Below are 19,375 nucleotides of genomic sequence, written 5' to 3'. Positions count from 1 at the left end.
ATAATGGTTTCCCATTGGAAAATAAATCAATGTAAATGACTGTAATAAAAAGATTTAGAAATAAACCACAGAAAAATTGCTTGAAAAAGTTTCAAAAACACATAATTTTAAACCCTTTAAATATTAGAATAAATAGAATTGCCTTAAACTAATAACAATTATCTATAAAACAGTCAATGGCTAATATCATACTTACTGGTAAAAAACTCACTTTCTACTAAGACAAGAATGTCTGTGATCACCATTTCTTCAATATTGTAGCCAGTACAGTAAGGGGGGGGGGAGATTTCAGATAAATTATTGACATTACCAATAAAATGCAAATTCAGCAAGATTGAACTCCAACTAAGTTTATAAAAACAACTGTGTTCTATGTTCCAGAAGTAGAAAATTAAAAATTTTAAATACCATTTATCGGAGCATTTAAAAAAATCAAGACACCATGAATAAACCTAACAAAATTTTTCTAATTTATGCTTGCACTACAATGCTGATATCTTCTACTGATTGAACTAGTTTCTCCATGGGGGTAAAAAAAAAACTATAAACTCTGGATAAAGTACAAATGGCAATGAACTAAAGTCACTGAAGAATGAACAAAGGCAGGCAATCCTGAAGATAATGGGAACTTTGAAAAATAGGTGAGCAAGGGATATGTTTTCCTTTTTTTTAATAGCTATTAGCCTAAAGACAAAGTCCATTCTAGACAAAAGAGGTAACATCTGATGGAAGACTTGCAGTCTTTCTGTCCGGAAGAACTGGAAGCCAGTGATCTACAGTAATTGGAGCTGCTGAAAAAACAGGGAGGAAGAATCCTAGAGAGTTTAAAGTTTGAATCCAACTAAGTCAAATAACTACTTAACAGCACACAGACAACACACACACATGCCCTTAGAAAAATATGAGATTCCAGAGTCTCCACAACAAAACTTTCAGAATGTCTAGGATACATTCAAAGTGTTACCCAAACTCAGTGAAAGATAATCTACTGAAACCAACTCCAAGATGACCTAGACGTTAGGAATGCAAAGATTTTAGAAGAGCTTTTCTAACTACGCTTGATGAAATACAGGGAAATATGTTCACAGTGAAAGGAAAGACAGAAATTCTCAGCAGAAAATGAAAGTGAAAGAACAGCAAATCAAAAATCTAAAAAAAATTTGTGAGTAGGCTTATGAGCAGATTAGAGCAACCCAGGAAAGAGTCACTGAACACGATCAAAGGAAATCCTTCAATTACTGAACACAGGGAGAAAACATAAGAGAGAGAGAGAAAGAGAGAGAGAGAGAGAGAGAAACAAGACCTTCAGAGTCCTGTGGGACAGTAATAAAACATCTAAAATACAAGGAATTGGAATTGCAAAAGGAAGTAAAAAAAATGAGGCAGAAAAGACATTTGTAGAAATAATAACCAAAATTTTACCATTGTACTTAGTGAAAGACATATTCAGATTCAAGAAGCTCATCAGCAAAGGCTAAGCAGGATACAGAAAGAATAAAACAGGATAATGATCATTCAAGTTCTGACTTATCAGAAACAACGAAAACCAGATGAAAGAGAAACAACATCTTTAAAGTATAGTAAGAAAAACCATTAATCAAACATTTTACACACACTGAAAATATCCTTTAAGAATGAAAGCAAAGACTTTTTCAAACAAACAAACAAAAAAACTGCAACAGGAATTCATCCCTACAGATTAGCACTACAAGAAATGCTAAATAAAATTCTTCAGGCTGAAGTGAAGTAATACCACATTAAAACTCAGATCTTCAAAGGGAAAAGAACACTGGATATACTGCCTCATAAGTATTAGACTATTCTTCAGCAAACATGTGGGTAAATATTAGGCTATTATTCCCCTCAATTCTATAAAATGAATAGGTATATTTAATATTTTCATAATGTATTCTGAGATTAGTAGTGTGTTAAGATGTAATTCACCTGACAACACAATAAGATGGGAACAATGGTGTAAATGAAGAGGTGTGGTTGAAATGTTTCCATCTGTTACATGAAGAGTTAAAATATTGACTCTGTTAACTAAAAATCAATTATGTATAGTGTGATTCCTATAGCAACCACTAGAAAATAGCTAATGAATAAATTAAATAAAAACCCTAATAGATAAGTTAACATAGAATTCTAAAACAGGAATGCCGCATAAAAACAGACTTTACCTTTTCAGATTCACCATTGCCCAGGGAATCCCAGTAGGTGTATTAAAGGCAGGAAGGAGTTTCTCAGCCAATTGGACTGCTTTAATCTTGAATATCTGAGATGAAAACATGAATATTCATAAATTAGTCATCAATTCATAAATTATAGCCATCAGCACTTGCTGGTCTCTCATATGATGCATACCGCAATGTACTGGATAAATGGAAGAAGGAATAAGGCGAAAAATGGTATCTCTTGGTACTGTGTAGCATACAACAATTACAAAATGTAAATTGGATACCAAGGAAAGCTACCCAATGTATAATGGGCTGAAAGTACAATTAACTGAAAGTGAAGGACATAGTTTTGGTGTTGATGGTATTTGTGTTTTCAGATGGCAAAAGATCTAAGAGAAAACATTAGGCTATGAAATGTTCATCCATGGTATACAAGCTTGGTACAAACATTAAGATAAAAGAGATGCAACCCAATTTGGATAAATGCCCTTGAAGCACTATAAGCATGATTATGCCTCAATATTTTCCATCAAAGTTTATCCAAATTATTAAAGGGAAATAAAACATTTGAGTCCACATTCCAAGTTTCATTTCAGAATTATAAATGTTTCATCCTTTGGTTCCAACTGATACTTTTTGGGGTGGTGGACCTGAAACAATCAAATACCTAAATGTCAGTGTTTCCAAACTTAAAAATCATGTACTCTTACCAAGATACACATTGTAAAATGTCTAATATTCTTAGCATTTCCAAATACACAGGTTTGTGTACCCTACTTTGGAGACTATTGACTTACAGGCTTGAAACTGAGATTGGATCATAACATCTTATTGGGGCAAGTGGCATGTTCTCCTTCTTGCCTCAAGCCTATCCCTCACAAACTGACTTCAAATTGGTCGGTTATTCAAGGTTCCATCTTTTCACTGTTTTTCATAAAATATTATTGGACTCTTTAGATAGGAAGTAGTTGAGGGTCTGGAACAGATCAAAATTCTAAACCAAGATTATATTAAAGAAAGCACACCAATATTACTGGGGGTAGAAAGCATGAGAGAGAAATAAATACGTGCAGGTAGTCAAAGAAATATTATGTTGAGATGCTTTGCAAGTCTTCTTAAATAAGACAAAATACATTATCAGAACTTTTATTTTTTTAAATATTTTATTTATTTCTCTTTAGAGGGGAAGGGAAAGAGAGAGGGAGAGAAACATCAATGTACGGTTGCCCCTCGCGTCCCCTGCTGGGAACTAGCCTGCAACCCAGGCATGTGCCCTGACGAGGAATCGAACCTCGATCGTGTGGTTCGCAGGCCCGTGCTCAATCCACTGAGCTACACCAGCCAGGGCCAGAACTTTTAATTAGATAGTTTCCTGTATGAACAATTAACCATTTTCTTGAATACCTACTTTAACACAAAAATCCCAATGAAAAATACAACAATTTAAAGTAAAAGTTTTAATAATTTTCTCATATTCACTGCACTAATTCACAAAACTGAATGTAGATGACTTCTGCCAGGATGGAGGCATAGGTAGNGGTTCGCAGGCCCGTGCTCAATCCACTGAGCTACACCAGCCAGGGCCAGAACTTTTAATTAGATAGTTTCCTGTATGAACAATTAACCATTTTCTTGAATACCTACTTTAACACAAAAATCCCAATGAAAAATACAACAATTTAAAGTAAAAGTTTTAATAATTTTCTCATATTCACTGCACTAATTCACAAAACTGAATGTAGATGACTTCCGCCAGGATGGAGGCATAGGTGGAAACACTGTGCCTTCTCCCACAACCAAGTTTGAATACAACTAAGGTTTGGAGAACAAAGACACACCCAAAGACCAGAAAATTGAATTATACGGAAGTCCGACAACAAGGAACCGTTCAACGGGGACGGTAAGAGGGGCAGAGCCAGCAGCGGAGCAGGGTCGGGCAGGACAGATCCCCCGACCTAGGCGCGCAGGCAGCCCGGAACCAGTCGGGGTGTGGAGCAGAGTGACCGAGGTCGCACATTTGCGCACAGTGAGATGGACCACGCAGGCCCCAGGGGGCGAACCCAGTGGTGGAGGGCTGACAGTGGTGGCACACTAGCGTGCAGTGGAACGAAACGTGTGGGCCCGGTGACGGTGGTGGCTGCAGCGCCGGTGGGGGCTGCGGTGGCAGACTGCAGAAGGGAGAGGGGACACCATTGATCCTCTTTGACCCCGCCCCCACATACAATGTCACAACCCAGCGACTGAGTTGTCCTGCTCTAGTGAACACCTTAGGGCTCCGATCCTGCTACAGAACAGGCACGAACAGCCCAAAAGATGGCGCAAGAAGAACTCAAAGTCCCAGAGCTGATAACTCTAAGTGACCGAGAAATTGCCAGCCTCTCAGAAGCACAGTTCAAAACACTGTTTATCAGGATGCTCACAGAACTGGTTGATTATAGTCACAAATTAGAGGAACATATGAAGGCTAAACTAATTGAAATGAAGGGAGATGTCCAGGAAACCAATAGTGATGGAAAGGAAACTGGGACTCAAATCAATGGAATGGACCAGAAGGAAGAACAAAACATCCAACCAGAAAGGAATGAAGAAATGAGAATTCAAAAAAATGAGGAGAGGCTTAGGAACCTCCAGGACATCTTTAAACGTTCCAACATCCGGATTATAGGGGTACCAGAAGGGGGAAAGAAACAGCCACGAGTGGAAAACTTATTTGAACAAATAATAAAGGAGAACTTCCCCAGTCTGGCAAAGGAAATAGACTTCCAGGAAATCCAGGAAGCTCAGAGAGTCCCAAAGAAGTTGGACCCAAGAAGGAACACACCAAGGCACATCATAATTACATTAGCCAAGACTAAAATGAAGGAGAGAATCCTAGAAGCAGCAAGGGATAAGGGGACAGTCACCTACAAAGGAGTACCCATCAGACTGTCAGCGGATTTCTCAAAAGAGACCTTACAGGCAAGAAGGGGCTGGAAAGAAGTATTCCAAGTCATGAAATCCAAAGACCTACAGCCAAGATTGCTTTATCCAGCAAAACTTTCATTTAGAATGGAAGGACAGATAAAGTGCTTCTCAGATAAGGTCAAGTTCAAGGAGTTCATCATCACCAAGCCCTTATTATATGAAATGCTAAAGGGACTTATATAAGAAAAAGAAGATGAAAAATATGAACAGTGAAAGGACAGCAAACACACAGTTATTAACAACCACACCTAAAACAAAAGCAAACCAAGAGGACAGCTAGATCAGGAGTGGAACCATAGAAATGAAGAACATATGGAGGGTTAGCAACAGGGGGTTGGGAGGAGGAGAAGGGGGGAGAAGGCACAGAAAATAGCATAGACGGTAGGTAGAAAATAGATAGGGGGAGGGCGAGAATAGTGGGGGAAATAAAGAATCTAAAGAACTTGAGACATGTGGTTATAAACTAAGCGGGGGAGAATGGTGGGGGAGGGAGTGTGCGGGTGGAGGGGAATGAAGGGGGGAATAGAACAACTGTAATGGTATAATCAATAAAATATATTTAAAAAAATAAAAAAGAAAAAAAGAAAATGTGGTATATATACACAATAAACAGAGAAAGACAAAAAAACACAAAAGTGAGTGTAAGTTCTGTTCCTTTTGCAGTAACATTTATGTTAGTAAAGACACATTACATACACTTCCAGCCAAGATGGAGGTGTAGGTGGAAACCCTGTGCCCCCTCCCACAACTCCCAAAGATTCTGTTACCTAGTCATTACCCTTTAGTAAGTCACTAGGTAGAATAGATTCTGTTTTCTGCAACTAGGACACTTGACCAATAAGATGATGAAAATAAACCAATTATTTGCATGTTTAAGAGCCTCAATAGTATTTAAATGAAGAATTCTAAAACATTTCATTTATTTACAGAACAAAACCTTTTGTGTGTTCAATGTCCATTATGTACAACCTCCCAGTTATTTTTACTACAACAAATTATAGGTAATGGAATTATGCTCAAATTTGTCCTAGGATCAGAAGAACTAGGACAAGAAGAATTATTCCTAGGTCTGAAAGAACTGGAAGAAATGAGACTAAACAGAAACGATGTGGCAAGGTTACAAAGAGCTTGAAAATATAAATAATAAAACAGAGCAAGAGAGTAGATAAGAAGAACCATGGCAGATTCTAGAAAAGGAAAGTAATATTAGAATCCATGTTGTGCTTTTGTTTTCTTTATTGGATTATTTAAATTACTGTACTAAGGTAATATTCTTACACCTGTTTTCAACCTAGCAGTCAGAGTGAGAATGTTAAATAGAAGTCAAGTTTAGAATGCTGGAATGACACCCATCTCATTCAGAGTAAAAATCACAGTCCTTTAAAAGGATATAAATCTCTATAAGTAATGGACTTCTACAGCCTGGCTTCCTTGCCTCAGCTCCCCCTCCAGCAACCTACTTCTGCCCCACTAAGATCTCTTCCGCTGATCTCTGACAATGCTATGCTTTGCTTCACTGTGTTTTCATATGCTGTTCCTTTCAACTAAAGGCTCTTACAGAAAGACATCCACATGGCTCTCTCGCCTCCTTTAGATCTTCACATAAATTTTACCTTTGCACACACTCCTCTGACCACTGTATTTGAAGTTAAAATCTGTTTATCCCCTTCCATGCTTTACCTTTCTCCTTAGCACTTACCATTTTCAATGTATGTATGTGCACATACAGGTGTGTAAACACACACTCTGCCATGTTTCTATCTTGTTTATTGCCTGTTATCCCTACAGCAGGTGTCATTTGAAGTCATTTTGCAGAAATCTTTTTGTTTTATTCAGTGTTGTATAAGTCATCTTCTCTCTTCATGCCAACCCCTATCTCCCTGAGATATCCGTGTTCATATACAAAGGTCTTAAGCACTTTGTAAGATATGCTACAAAACTGTTGGGATGATGACTATGACAATAATGTCAAACAGATATATTAACTCATTTAATCCTCACAATGACCCAATGAGATGTATGGCTGTTACTCCCGCTTCACAGAATAGCAAACTGAGGTATAAACCAGATAAGGGAACTTGTCCAAGGTCATACCACTAGTTATGAGTGGTAAGCCTAATTTTAAACCCAGGTAGTCCAGCTATAGAGTCCATTTCCATGACTATTTCACTATACAGCTAACCCTTGAACATCACTTATATGGTAGACCCACAAAGTTTGCACTCGTGTTGTTCAAGAGTCAAGTATAGTATATACAGACACAGACACTAAATATCAGTATCTAGATATAGACATCAATTTGGTGTATTACATGACATCAACTAGGCTCCAACTCCTGACAACTCTACGAATGAGTGATGTCCAGTGTCCTGTCCTCAGCAGCCCTGCTCAGCTCCTATAGACTCAGGTCCACAGCATAGAGGTCGACAGACTCTATTCATTTCATATTTCGTCTGCCTCTTTTCCTGCTGCCTTCTGTTTTTCCCAGCATTACTATCTTTTTCAAAGTACCCTGCCTTCTCATGATGTGCGCAAAGAAAGCTTTCGTTTGTCATTTTTGCCTCCAGTGATGTTTCAGGCTTGCCTAGAGCCTACTCGTTCCTCTTTCTGGTGATCCAGAGTATTTGCAGAGCTCTCCTCCAACACCGTATTTCAAATGCAATGGAACTTCAGTTCTCAAGCTTCATTTATTCTGGAAAGTTGTTTAAGTAGTGACTTGTTTGAAAACTAAATTATTTTTCCCTTTATAAATAATGCCTCAAGCCCTGGCTGGTGTAGCTCAGTGGATTGAGCGCGGGCCTGCGAACCAGAGGATCGCGGTTTGATTCCCAGTCAGGGCACATGCCTGGGTTGCAGGCCGGTTCCCTGCAGGCCAACTCCCAGCAGGGGACGCACAAAAGGCAACCATACATAGATGTTTCTCTCCCTCTCTCCTTCCCCTCTAAAGGTAAATAAATAAATAAAATCTTTAAAAATAAATAAATAAAATAAATAATGCATCAGCATGAAAGGGTTGTTAGGTCAAGAACCAAAGTTTTGTTCAACAACCAAGACATTTTTTCCATGAATGACTTGGGTAAGGACTGAACTATTTGAGCCCTGGCTGGTGTAGCTCAGTGGATTGAGTGCAGGCCTGCGAACCAGAGGGTCGAGGTTCGATTCCCAGTCAGGGCACATGCCTGGGTTGCAGGCCAGTTCCCAGCGGGGGACCCAGGGGAGGCAACCATACATTGATACTTCTCTCCTTCCCTTCCCCTCTAAAGATAAATAAATAAAAAATCTTTTTAAAAAAAGGACTGAACTGTTTGAGATGGAAGACATTTGAGAACCAAGGTTTGACTGAGAATTAACGTGTTCCTTATCAGCCTTCTTCACTGTCCAACTTTTCCATCCGTACACAGTAATCAGGAATACAAGGGTGTGGATCATCTTTACAGTGGTCTCCAATGACATATCATAGCTCTTGGTAACCTTTCCTAATTCTTCCACTGCTACCTTTTTAAGTCTCAGCCTCCTCTTGATGGACTGACTATAATATCCATCTGAACTGACAACTGAACCAAGGAAAGCCAAACTACAATTTCAATGTCTTCATCATGTAAGTTAAAGTTATGCATCTCTTCTGTAATCATAACTTTTTGTCTTCTTGATGTTCAAGTGCAATCCTACTTTGGCACTTTCTTCTTTCACTTTTATCCAAAGTCATTTCAAATCATTCCTACTTTCTGGCAATAAAATGCTGGCATCTACATATCTTAAATTACTGATATTTTTCCATCAGTTTTTAGTCTTCCTTCCTCTAAGTCTAGCCCAGTTTTTCATATGATACTTTCTGTGTACAGTTTAAACAAATAGGGAAATAAAATGCACTTTTTTGACATCTATGCCTTTAGGAAACCATTCTGTCTTTCCATATACTGTCCTGAGAGTGGCTTCCTGCCCATGGAACAATTAAGTGCTGAGACACACCCATTTCTTTCAGAGCAACCCACTGCTTTTCATGATCAACTTAGTCAAAGCCTTTACTATAGTCAATAAAACACCGACTAACCTTCTTCTGAAATTCTTTGGGGCACTCCAGTATCCAACAAATGCTTGCATTAGCTCTCAAGTGCTACTTCTTTTTCTGAACCCAGCTTGAACATTCAGCATTTCTTGTTCCACCTATGGCAGATGCCGTAAGGCAGTGTGCCACCACCAGCACCCCTTTCCTTAGAAATTGGAGCAATGGTTGTATAGTTTCTGCACTTCTTGGCATCTCCTTTGTTGAAGATTGGAACATATGCTGAGTGTTTCCAGTCTGCAGGCCATTGTTTTCTCCTAACAGTTGACATATTCTTTTTAGAGTTTTGACAGACTTGGTCTCTGTGGCTTGAAATAATCTGTGGTTACCTCATCTACCTGTGGTGATTTATTTCTTCCCAATAGTTTCAGGACAGCTTTCACCTCGCTCTTCCTCATAGAAATCTTCTTCAAAAGTACCTGTCATTCTTTTGTCTCCTCTACATAGATTTTCACTATACTGTTTCCACCTTCCCTTTATTGTATCATGGTCAGATTAATTCCTAATCTAGTTTTGAATTTCCCTTTTATTTCTTCAATTTTGTGGTAGAGATCTCGTTTTCCCTTTTTTGTTTTTTGTTGTTTTCTATCCTCTTACATTGACAATTTGTAATAGTTCTCTTTATCTCTACCTGACAGTCATTGAAAACCTGCATTCAGGATTCTAATGCTGCTTTTGTCCCCTGTAGCTTTTGCCTCTTGCCCATCTCTAACAATTTTTGGTGTTTCTTCTGTCATCTAGCATTGTCTTTTCTCATAGCTTCCTAATAATATTTCTAGTTTTAGTCCACAGTTGCTCTTGTTCTCAATCAAGTTTAACAGTGCCAATATATTTTTATGTGGGCATTAAATCCATCAGGAATGTTATTTACACTGTATTTTGGCACTATGATTCTTTTAATGATCTTCAGTTTCACTCTAATGTTTGATGTTAACAGTTCATAGTTAGTACCACAATCTGTTCCTTGTCTCGTTTTGGCAGAGAAAATACAGCTTCTCCATCTTCTGCTTCCAATTATATAGTCTGTTTGATTTCTGCATTGGCCATCTACTGACATTCATGTACACAGTTATATGACTACTTGAAGCATGTGTCTGCGGTAAAGAAGGTGTTGGCTTCACAGAAATCCATGAGTCCATCTCCTTCTTCATTTCTGACCCTAGCCCAAATTTTCCAATAACATCTGATTTTGCTATATTTCCTACTTTTGTGTTCCAGTCTCCAAAAATTAACAGCATGTCTTGTTTGGGTGTATGATCAATATTTTCTTGGATACTTGCATAAAAGCTTCCCACTTCCTCTTCTTCAGCCTCTGTAGCTGCAGCACAGACTTGAATGATGGCTGTGCAAAGAGGTTTTTCTTGTCTAACTGACCCGTGCTACCCTTTCCCTCAGTATCAATGCCATTCTATTACTTCTTTGTATTTGTCATTCCAGAATGGGACTCTTTATAGTTGCCTGACTGGATTGCCCCCTTCCAGCCCATTTTAGTTCACTCATACCAAGCACAGCAATGTTTAGATTTCCCTTTTCTTGCATCACAGTTTGCAGTTTACCTTGGTTCATGCTTCTTATGTCCCGTGTTCTGATTGCGTGTGTTGGGCAAGCATCATACTTTCTTTTTACCTTTGTGCATAGCAGCCACTAGACACCCTTCAGCTTTGGCCCAGTTGCATCATTAGCAACTAGACTAGTTTCTGCCCTTTCCCAGTCAAATTCTTTGAGTGCTTTCTGATGTGGGAGTCTCATCTTTTGGCACTACCTCAGTTTTCATTTTGGACTGTCTCATCAGAGGGTTTTCAAGGTAAAACCGAAAATTAAAAAAATAAGAGAGAATAAGAAAAGAAAATGCAGCAGTGGTTTATAATTAAAGCAAGCCTATTTAACATTAACTCATCTTTGCAGGCATGACCCTGATGACCTGGGCAAGAAGCAGTCAGGGGCTTGTATTCTTGTGTGGGTCCAAACTACCTATGCTCGAGGCCATGGTGTCACAATCACCAAATGCCTATGACATGTAAACACCCCTTGGGCAGACACAGACATAGACATGTTAAGAATAAATAATGAAAGGTGTAGGGATATATTTATGTCTAGATATAGACATATAAGCATAGATGTATTCCTATACCTTGCATTATTTAATCTTAATTTTTATAGTTCATAATTAAATTCCTCAAAATATTTTATTAATTTATTGCATACCACATTGTCCTGTATCTTATATCCTCCCTCTCTTTTTAAAAAGACTTTATTTATCTTTAGAGAGAGGAGAAATGAGGGAGGAAGGAGAAGGAGAGAAATATCGATGTGAGAGAAAAGCACTGATTGATTGCCTCCCGCACGCCCACAACCGGGGACCTAGCCCACAAACCAGGCATGCGCTCTGACCAGGAATCAAACCTGCAACCTTTTGGTTTGTAGGACAACACTCAACCCACTGAGCCACACCAGTCAGGGTTTATGTCCTCCCTCTTGAATGACAAGGCAGTTATCTCAGCAGGTTAAAGATAATATTCCAATGTCTTCTAGCATCTGTTGCTACCAAGAACTCTGCTGTTAGGTGTCATTCTTTTTTTAAGTGATCGACCCACTCTGGCAGCTTTTAATATTTCTTCCTTATTCTTGATATCTTGTCAAATAGGACTATTCTCTACCTTTCTATCTTCTGTTCCATTAAACTCATCTGAACTTCCACTAAACATCCTTTGAACTTATATCTCTCAACTCTTTCTTAATTTCTCTCTTTGACTCTCTATACTGTATTTGGATGAATTTTTATTAACACCATAAATAGAGGTATCCTTAAAGGCTGCACAGCTGTTCTTAGGCCCAAAATAAAGATTACTGCAAACAGGTTGCAGTAATTACTGCAAAATAAAGAACACTGCAAACTGTGTTCCTAACACAGAGGTAGGAACACATTCAAACACACCTCCCATTCAAAGTTAGCCTGCAAGCAATATTTAAAAACTCAATCTAGAACTTTATTCAACTTGCAAGCTAACAGGTTAGCCTGCCCACAGTTTCATGAACGTTGGCAGAAGAGAGAAGACCACTGGGTCAGAGACAAAAAAAAATCCTATAATATTCATGCCAAAGTAGCAGTAGAGTTTCAAGTTCATTTACATTGGTTGCAAATGCCCACCCTCACCCCATCACCTAAACCCTACAGGGATGACAGAAAAGGCCCATTACGGATTCCTGCACACACGGTGGGTTACAGGAGAAGGACACTGAGCCTGGAGAATCTCCTTTATAATTGAAGCAAGCCTACTTAGCATTAACTCATCGGTGCAAGCATTAACCCTGATGACCTTAGTGAGGAGCCCTCAGGCCTTGTATTCTTGTTATTCCCAGCGAAAGTGTGCAAGGACACTGAGCACTGTGGCTGACAGCTTTCCTAACCCTTCACATCAGCAGCAGCAACACTTCTTTTCTGTAGCAGCAGCTGAACCCACTTTGCGGTTTCTCCAACACATGCAGAACCAGCTTCTTCACCCCCAACCCTCACTCCAAGGACAGCAGCAGGGGCACCAACCTGCGAGTGCTGTCATTACAGCTCCACTGCAGCCCGTCCTCTTAAAGTTCCTAAGATTCAGTAATGGAACCCTTTCTCCATAGTCCCTCAGCCTTGGTTGCTTCCTGTTCGAGCCACCTCCGTGATACCTTACTCTTTTTCTTTTTTTAATCCCACCGAAGGACATTTTCCCATTGCTTTTAGAGAGGGAGGAAGGGAGAGAAACATCCATGTGAAAGAGAAACATCGATTGGTTGCCTCCCATATGCACCTTGACCAGGAATCAAACCCTCAACCCCTCAGTTATAGGATGACACTCCAACTGACTGAGCCACACATTACTCTTTTTTAAAATTAAAACATAGTTGACATACAATATTACATTTGTTTCAGTTGTACAATACAGTGATTCTACATTTTATATACCTGACAATGTAATCACTTTGAGAAGTCTAGTTACCATCATATGGTATTTGTCTTTCTCTGACTTATTTCACTTGGCATAATACCCTCTAGGTATTCTTTTTAATCTAGCAATTACGGAGTTAATTTTATATCTAGTTAGTAATTGTTTTAAAATCTGTTCAAATAACTATCATGGTTTTTGTCTCCTAGCTGGACCCTGAATGATAAGTAAGTAACCCATATTTTTGTTATTATCTATTATTAAATATATGCTTATTTTTAAAACCATGAAAATACAAAATGTACAAAGAAAAAATGTTTACATCACAGTTCCTTCATTCTGAACCAAATACGACTAGTCTTTTGATATTTTTACATCTTCTTTTTTCTATACATACATATAATTCAGTAGTTGGGATTTTTATTCAATCGTTTCCTGCTAACGTAATAACACAAGTAGCACTTTTCCAACTTTTACAAAATTGCATACTTTTCTGTATCCATTTCCTCTTCTCCCATTCCCTCCTCAACCTATCTCAACACGGCTTCTGCCCCATCATGTCATTGAAATGGATTTTGCAAAGAATTAGCCACATATTTGAGCAAAAAGCATTTTCAGACATTAGTGAGCTGTTCTTCCTTAAAATACTTTCCCCCATTGTGTTCAGTAATCCTACAATCTCCCTGACTCCCTCACTGATTCATCCTCCTCATATCTGACCTTTAATGTTGTTTCTCTCCCTATCCCCTAAATTGCCTCCATGAGCAATTTCACATGTGCTTGTTTTCAATTATCATCTACACAGCAACTGACTCCCAAATTTATATCTTGAGTCAAGATTTCTCCAATAAGCACCAGATCTACTGCATCTGTCTACTCTGTTTCCATTTAAATGTCACAAAACCCCCTCAAACTCAAAATACATAAAATGAACTGATGATCTTCCTCTCCCAATCTAGTATTCTTAAAGCATTCAATATCTAATAAATTTCAGGCCATCAGTCTAGTACCAAAACCCAGATATCTGGAGACAGAACAAACTATTCCTTCTGCTTCATTCTCCCTCCAAAATATCACCAATCCTTTTTAATGTATCTCTCAAAACCCTTGGAATCATTTATGTCTCTCATCTCTACAAACTGTCTTAGCCCAAGCCGCCACATGTCTCACCCCAAATAATGCAATGGCAAACTAGTGAACAGAAAACACACACACGCAGCACAAGCCTAGTTTTCCTAGTTAAAATGTGAGGTCTGTCCAGAAGGTATCCAGCCATGTAACATGAAAAACAGAGACATTATTGGAGAAGATAAAAGGAACATTGTACATAGGACAATGATGCCTCAGCCCCCTTCAAAGTAGGCACCTTGGGACCTCACACAGTTTCCCAATCACCATCAGCTGTCACAACATATTTTCTTGAATCTCATCAACGGTCTGAAATTTCTTCCCTTTCAAAGGTGATTTTAATTTTGGGAAAAGCCAGAAGTCGCAGGACTTCTGCAGAAGTCGCAGGACTTCTGCAGAAGTCTACAGTCCAATGTGGGCTGTAGGTGGAGCTAAGCCATACGTGGGGCTAAACCACTTGGGTGATTTGATGTTTTGCCAAAAAAACTCTGCATGAGACGTGACGCATGAGCAGGTGCATTGCCAGGATGAAGCTGCCTATCACCAGTTGCCCATAGCTGTGGCCTTCTGAATCATCCGAATGGTTTCTGCAGAGGAATGTTCAAGCTTAACACAAAGTATGACACAGCTCCGTCGCTCTACTTGCTCAGTTGTTTTGAATGCTATGACTACACAGTACACATGCTCACTCAATGGCATCTACCATCCCCACTGACTAGTACAGTAAAGTCATCCTTGTTCCTGAATGTGCATTCTAGTCCACGCTCCTTGGCTGCCAGGTTATAGCAATGTCGTGCAAACTGTTCTCATTATATTAACAATATCTGGACTTTTCCCAGACAGACCTTGTCATTTATTAAACTTGCAGTATGTTCATAGTTGTATAGCATTCTGTAGTAAGAGATGTATTAATTTATTCCACCATTCCCCCCAGATGAATATTCAGGTCTTTTCAAACACTGGCCAGTACAAACGCTACTGCAACAAAATATCCTTCTAAGTACACCTTATGTATCCACACTGTTACTTTTAGAGAATATATTCCTAAAAGTAGTTACTGGGTCAAAGAGAATTTTAAACTTTAAATGTTTACTTCACACTGCCAAATTACTTTCCAAAAACTGGTACCATTTGTATTCCCCCCAACAACCTATCACACATTTGTTAAAATTCAACCTATATATTTAATTACATACCATACATTTAAAGTGGGTGCATTTTATTGTATGCAAGTTAACCTCAATAAAGTTGTTTAAAATAAATAGAATAACTTGGGCCTTGAAGTCCTTTATCAGGCAGAAAGTAGAAGGATGAGAGTTTATTTCAGGCAGAAATTATGGTATAAAAATAAAGGGAACAATGTGGTCTAAATACAAAGTCTCCTACATGCAGCATTTGGGGCTTCTCCTGTCTGGTTCACTCCTTTTGTACATCACCCCTAAATTTCTAGCTCCTGTGGCAGGTGACTCCAAACTCTATCTTCTGATTTGTCAAACCAGTAATCATATCCATAATCATAACCATGAACTGTTATTAGTACTGTGACTTTGAACATGTATGAATGCATACAAACACATAGATGAACTCTCACTTTTAAGAGGAAAATGTTGGAGAGTCTATTTTAAAATGTTATCTGAGTCGGCAAAAAATAGTGGAACTTTTTGTCCGATTACCAGTACTTCTGCAGAAAATGAAGATGTTGAATTTTCAATGACAATTGTAGCAATTTTTGGCCCTGGTTGATGTGGCTCAGCGCACTACTGAGTGCCGACCTACGAAACAGAGTCACCAGTTTGATTCCCCGTCTCGGGCACATGCCTGGGATGCAAGCCGTGTCCCCAGTTACGGGCATGCAAGAGGCAACCACACATTGATGTTTCTCTCTGTATCTTTCTCCCTCCCTTCCCCTTTCTAAAAATACACACATACATAAATAAAAATCTTTAAAACAGAAAGAAAGAAAATAGTAGCAATTTTTGGAGCAAAATCAGGTTTTTCCAAAAATAAGAATTAGTGCTGTAGGATAATAATGGCTAACATTTAAACCAGAAAAATTAATATTTTACATTCCTTTAACTTCAGAACTTTTCTTAAAGGACTTTAGGTGAAAAGGGATATTCTATTTGTCTTAAAAAATATCCAAGAACTTATTCAGAAATGATCTTACTCTATAGGCAATACAGTACCATTTGTGTTTTGGTAAAGAAAGATTTTGATGGTATTGTTTCTTTTATTTTGTTTTTATTATCTGTGAAATATGTATTAAACTCCATGTAACCATTTCTCTACTCTTTCTGACAGATTTCAGATGAAGTTATCCACATAAATTGTTATTATCTTACTCAGGAAGGGATGCCACTTTGATAACCGTTAAAAAATGAGATGAGACAATCCTGTAAAAGATGTGCCATATGTCTGAGCTTAGCAGCAAGTAAACATAATACATCATCAAGATTTTTAAACTTGTGAATATTTAACATAAATAGCCTTGTTCTAAGAAAATACAATGATAAAGTTTCACATTTATGATATTAATAAAGCAACAGAAGAGGAGGAACACTTCATTAGGATGACATATAACCCTCATTAGGTTCCCTACACCAGAACACAGAACATGTGTATAATGTAAGAGAGGCTCTTTGCCATGTTATAAATTATAGGTAATTTTCTGGCCTATGTGAGATATAGGAATTTATTGTCTGTCAGTGTTACAATAATGTCATATTCAATTTATTTTTTTATGTTTTATTTCTTTTTAGCAGACCTCAGGGACTCATTGTTGGTTTCCTAGAACACACAGATTTGAGTTTTCAATGTAAAATGATCAAGGAGAAAAGTAAAATAGTCAGTAATATTCTACTGTATTGGAAAGTCTCAAAAGTAAAACACGTTCTCTTTATTTTTGAGTAGATTCTATCCTAACAAATTAATATATCTACTTTAAATAAATTAAAGGATTCCCCGCCCATTAGAAACAAAGAATAGTCACCACATAGGAAAAAGTCGGAGGAGGAAGAAAAGTAAAGTAATACTGAGTCAGGTGTTACGTTAGGCACGGACACGTAACTTAACCTCCCAACTCTCAAGTGAACGCTCTCACATTTTCGTAGATGAATTCACGTTGTAGAAGACAAATGCCTTACCAAATACCATTATGAAAGAGAGGCAGAGGAACTCAAACATCTAACTCCACAGCATGTGTATCAATACTTTCCCCTACCTCAAAATGTTTCTTCTTAAAGTCGGAAGCATAAAAATGGCAAAAATAGCAATACTGGTAACATCATGCATTTTTCAGCATTTAGTGTTTTCCTATGACAACAGCAACCAAAACTTCAATGTTTTGCTCCAACCTTCAGGCAGGGAGCCCCGTGTGAGACAGCCATAGCTGACGCTTCTCTTTCATGAGCTCTTCATGATCAATTTTGAATCAGGCGCCTTTTGGTAGGAAAATTAATCAGGTACCCCAATTACATACAAAATATTTAGTGCCTCTTCATAATTAGATAAGCATGAAAATAAGAAGAAAAATGCTCTCCTTTCCTAAGGACATCTGCAAAAATCTAAAATTGAAGGCATCAAAATAGTTCCATTTTCTTCCTCCCTTCATTGCTTAATATTCACTCCAGAATCTCCTGAGGTCAAGGGTCTGAGCCCAGAAGGTGTGACTGGAGTGGGTAGCAATGTCCTGGGGAGGCACTGGGACCAAAGGGAGGAAAGTAAGACCAGCCAGGCAAAGGGAGTCAAGTCCCTTCACATAGCACACCGCGTGAAGAAGGTGCACCAACAGAGCAGCGGCCTGGCAAGATCGGAAAAGTGGTTTTATAGAGCAAGACTAAGCCAACACATAAATAAATAAGGGATATGAGAAGGCAGGTTTCTTAATATTAGAAAAGCAGAAATATGAAAAGGCAGAAAACGAGAATGAACTTTATTGTGTTTGGTGTGAACTCATGGCTAGACAGAGAGATACAGATAGATTGATATTGATATAGATATAGATATAGACAGATACAGACAGAAAAGAGTAGGGACACAGAGGACAGGCAGCATGGAGTGACAGCTGGGGGAGAGGCAAGGTACGCATAGAAAGAGACCCCCCTCTGAGGCACAGGCAGACCTGTGGTATAGCAAGAACATTTAGAAAAATCTGTCTGTAAAACAGGCCCACGCCAATTACAAGGCACTGATGGAGGACTTTAAACCTGGTGGTATATTGCAGGTAATCTTAGTAATAAGAAACCCACGCCTGGTTCAACTCCAGACAGCACAGGCATGTTGATCCAGGCATAAACATCTTTGACCGCAGTCTTTATTTACTGCCCCATACACAGTATCTGGCATTCAATAAAAAACTATGAAATACCTAAGAAAGCAAAAAAAAAAAAATCCACTTTCTAGAGACAAAGCAAGCAACCTACCAGACTCTGAGGCTGAAAGAGAATTTAAAATGACTATGACTTATGTTAAAAGACAGTGGATAAGGTAGAAAACATGAATGAAGACAATTAGAAATTATAATAAAGAAACTGAAACTGTAAAAGTTAAATATTACAACTAATTTTTTAAACATCAAAGTAACAGATGCCAAATGCCTTCAACAGGCTCAAAAGTAGATTGAACAGAGCTGAGAATAATGGTCAGTGAACTTAAAGGAAGGGCTAGAAAAATTAGTCAAACTGAAACACAAGGAATAAAAAAAGCAGTGAGTGGGATTAAAAAGAACAGCAAATTCAAGAGCTATGAGACAATTTCAACTTAACAATAACCCACACACAACCTTTGGACCAACTCTATGAAATAATTTCAAACAAAATAATTATGTATAAGTGAAATACCAGGATAGGAAAGAGGCAGAAGAAAATAACTTTTAAAGTAATGACTGAGAATTTTTCCAAAAAATATCAAACCATACATCTAAGAAGTTCAGAGAACCTCAACTAAGATAAATAAATCCTACCTGTCCCTCCAAAAATAAGAAAAGTAAAACCACTCAAACTCTCAAACAAAACAAAATATGAACAGATAATCTTAAAGGGAGCTAAAGCAGGGAGGGGGTGGGGGGTGAGGGAATATATTACATACAGAGGAAGTCTTTCCGGAGGAAAGAATTTTTA

The 19,375-nt window shown here is 38.3% G+C and overlaps 1 protein-coding gene across 3 annotated transcripts in view; it reads right to left on the bottom strand.

The window, feature by feature from the left end:
- MAN1A2 (mannosidase alpha class 1A member 2) overlaps positions 1–19,375 on the bottom strand; it is a 128,919-nt gene that overhangs the window by 59,234 nt on the left and 50,310 nt on the right. For all 3 annotated transcript variants that reach the window (XM_037038927.1, XM_037038928.1, XM_037038929.1), the window contains exon 6: positions 2,181–2,275. In XM_037038927.1, coding sequence (XP_036894822.1) covers positions 2,181–2,275 — 95 coding nt within the window. The remainder of the gene's footprint in view (positions 1–2,180; positions 2,276–19,375) is intronic.

This window comes from Sturnira hondurensis, unplaced genomic scaffold, assembly GCF_014824575.4.
Source record: "Sturnira hondurensis isolate 20B ecotype Veracruz unplaced genomic scaffold, ASM1482457v3 Scaffold0024822, whole genome shotgun sequence".
In the NCBI taxonomy this organism is placed as follows: domain Eukaryota; kingdom Metazoa; phylum Chordata; class Mammalia; order Chiroptera; family Phyllostomidae; genus Sturnira; species Sturnira hondurensis.
The sequence above is the reverse complement of the archived record's forward strand: the minus strand, read 5'-3'. Positions and strand labels throughout refer to the sequence as shown.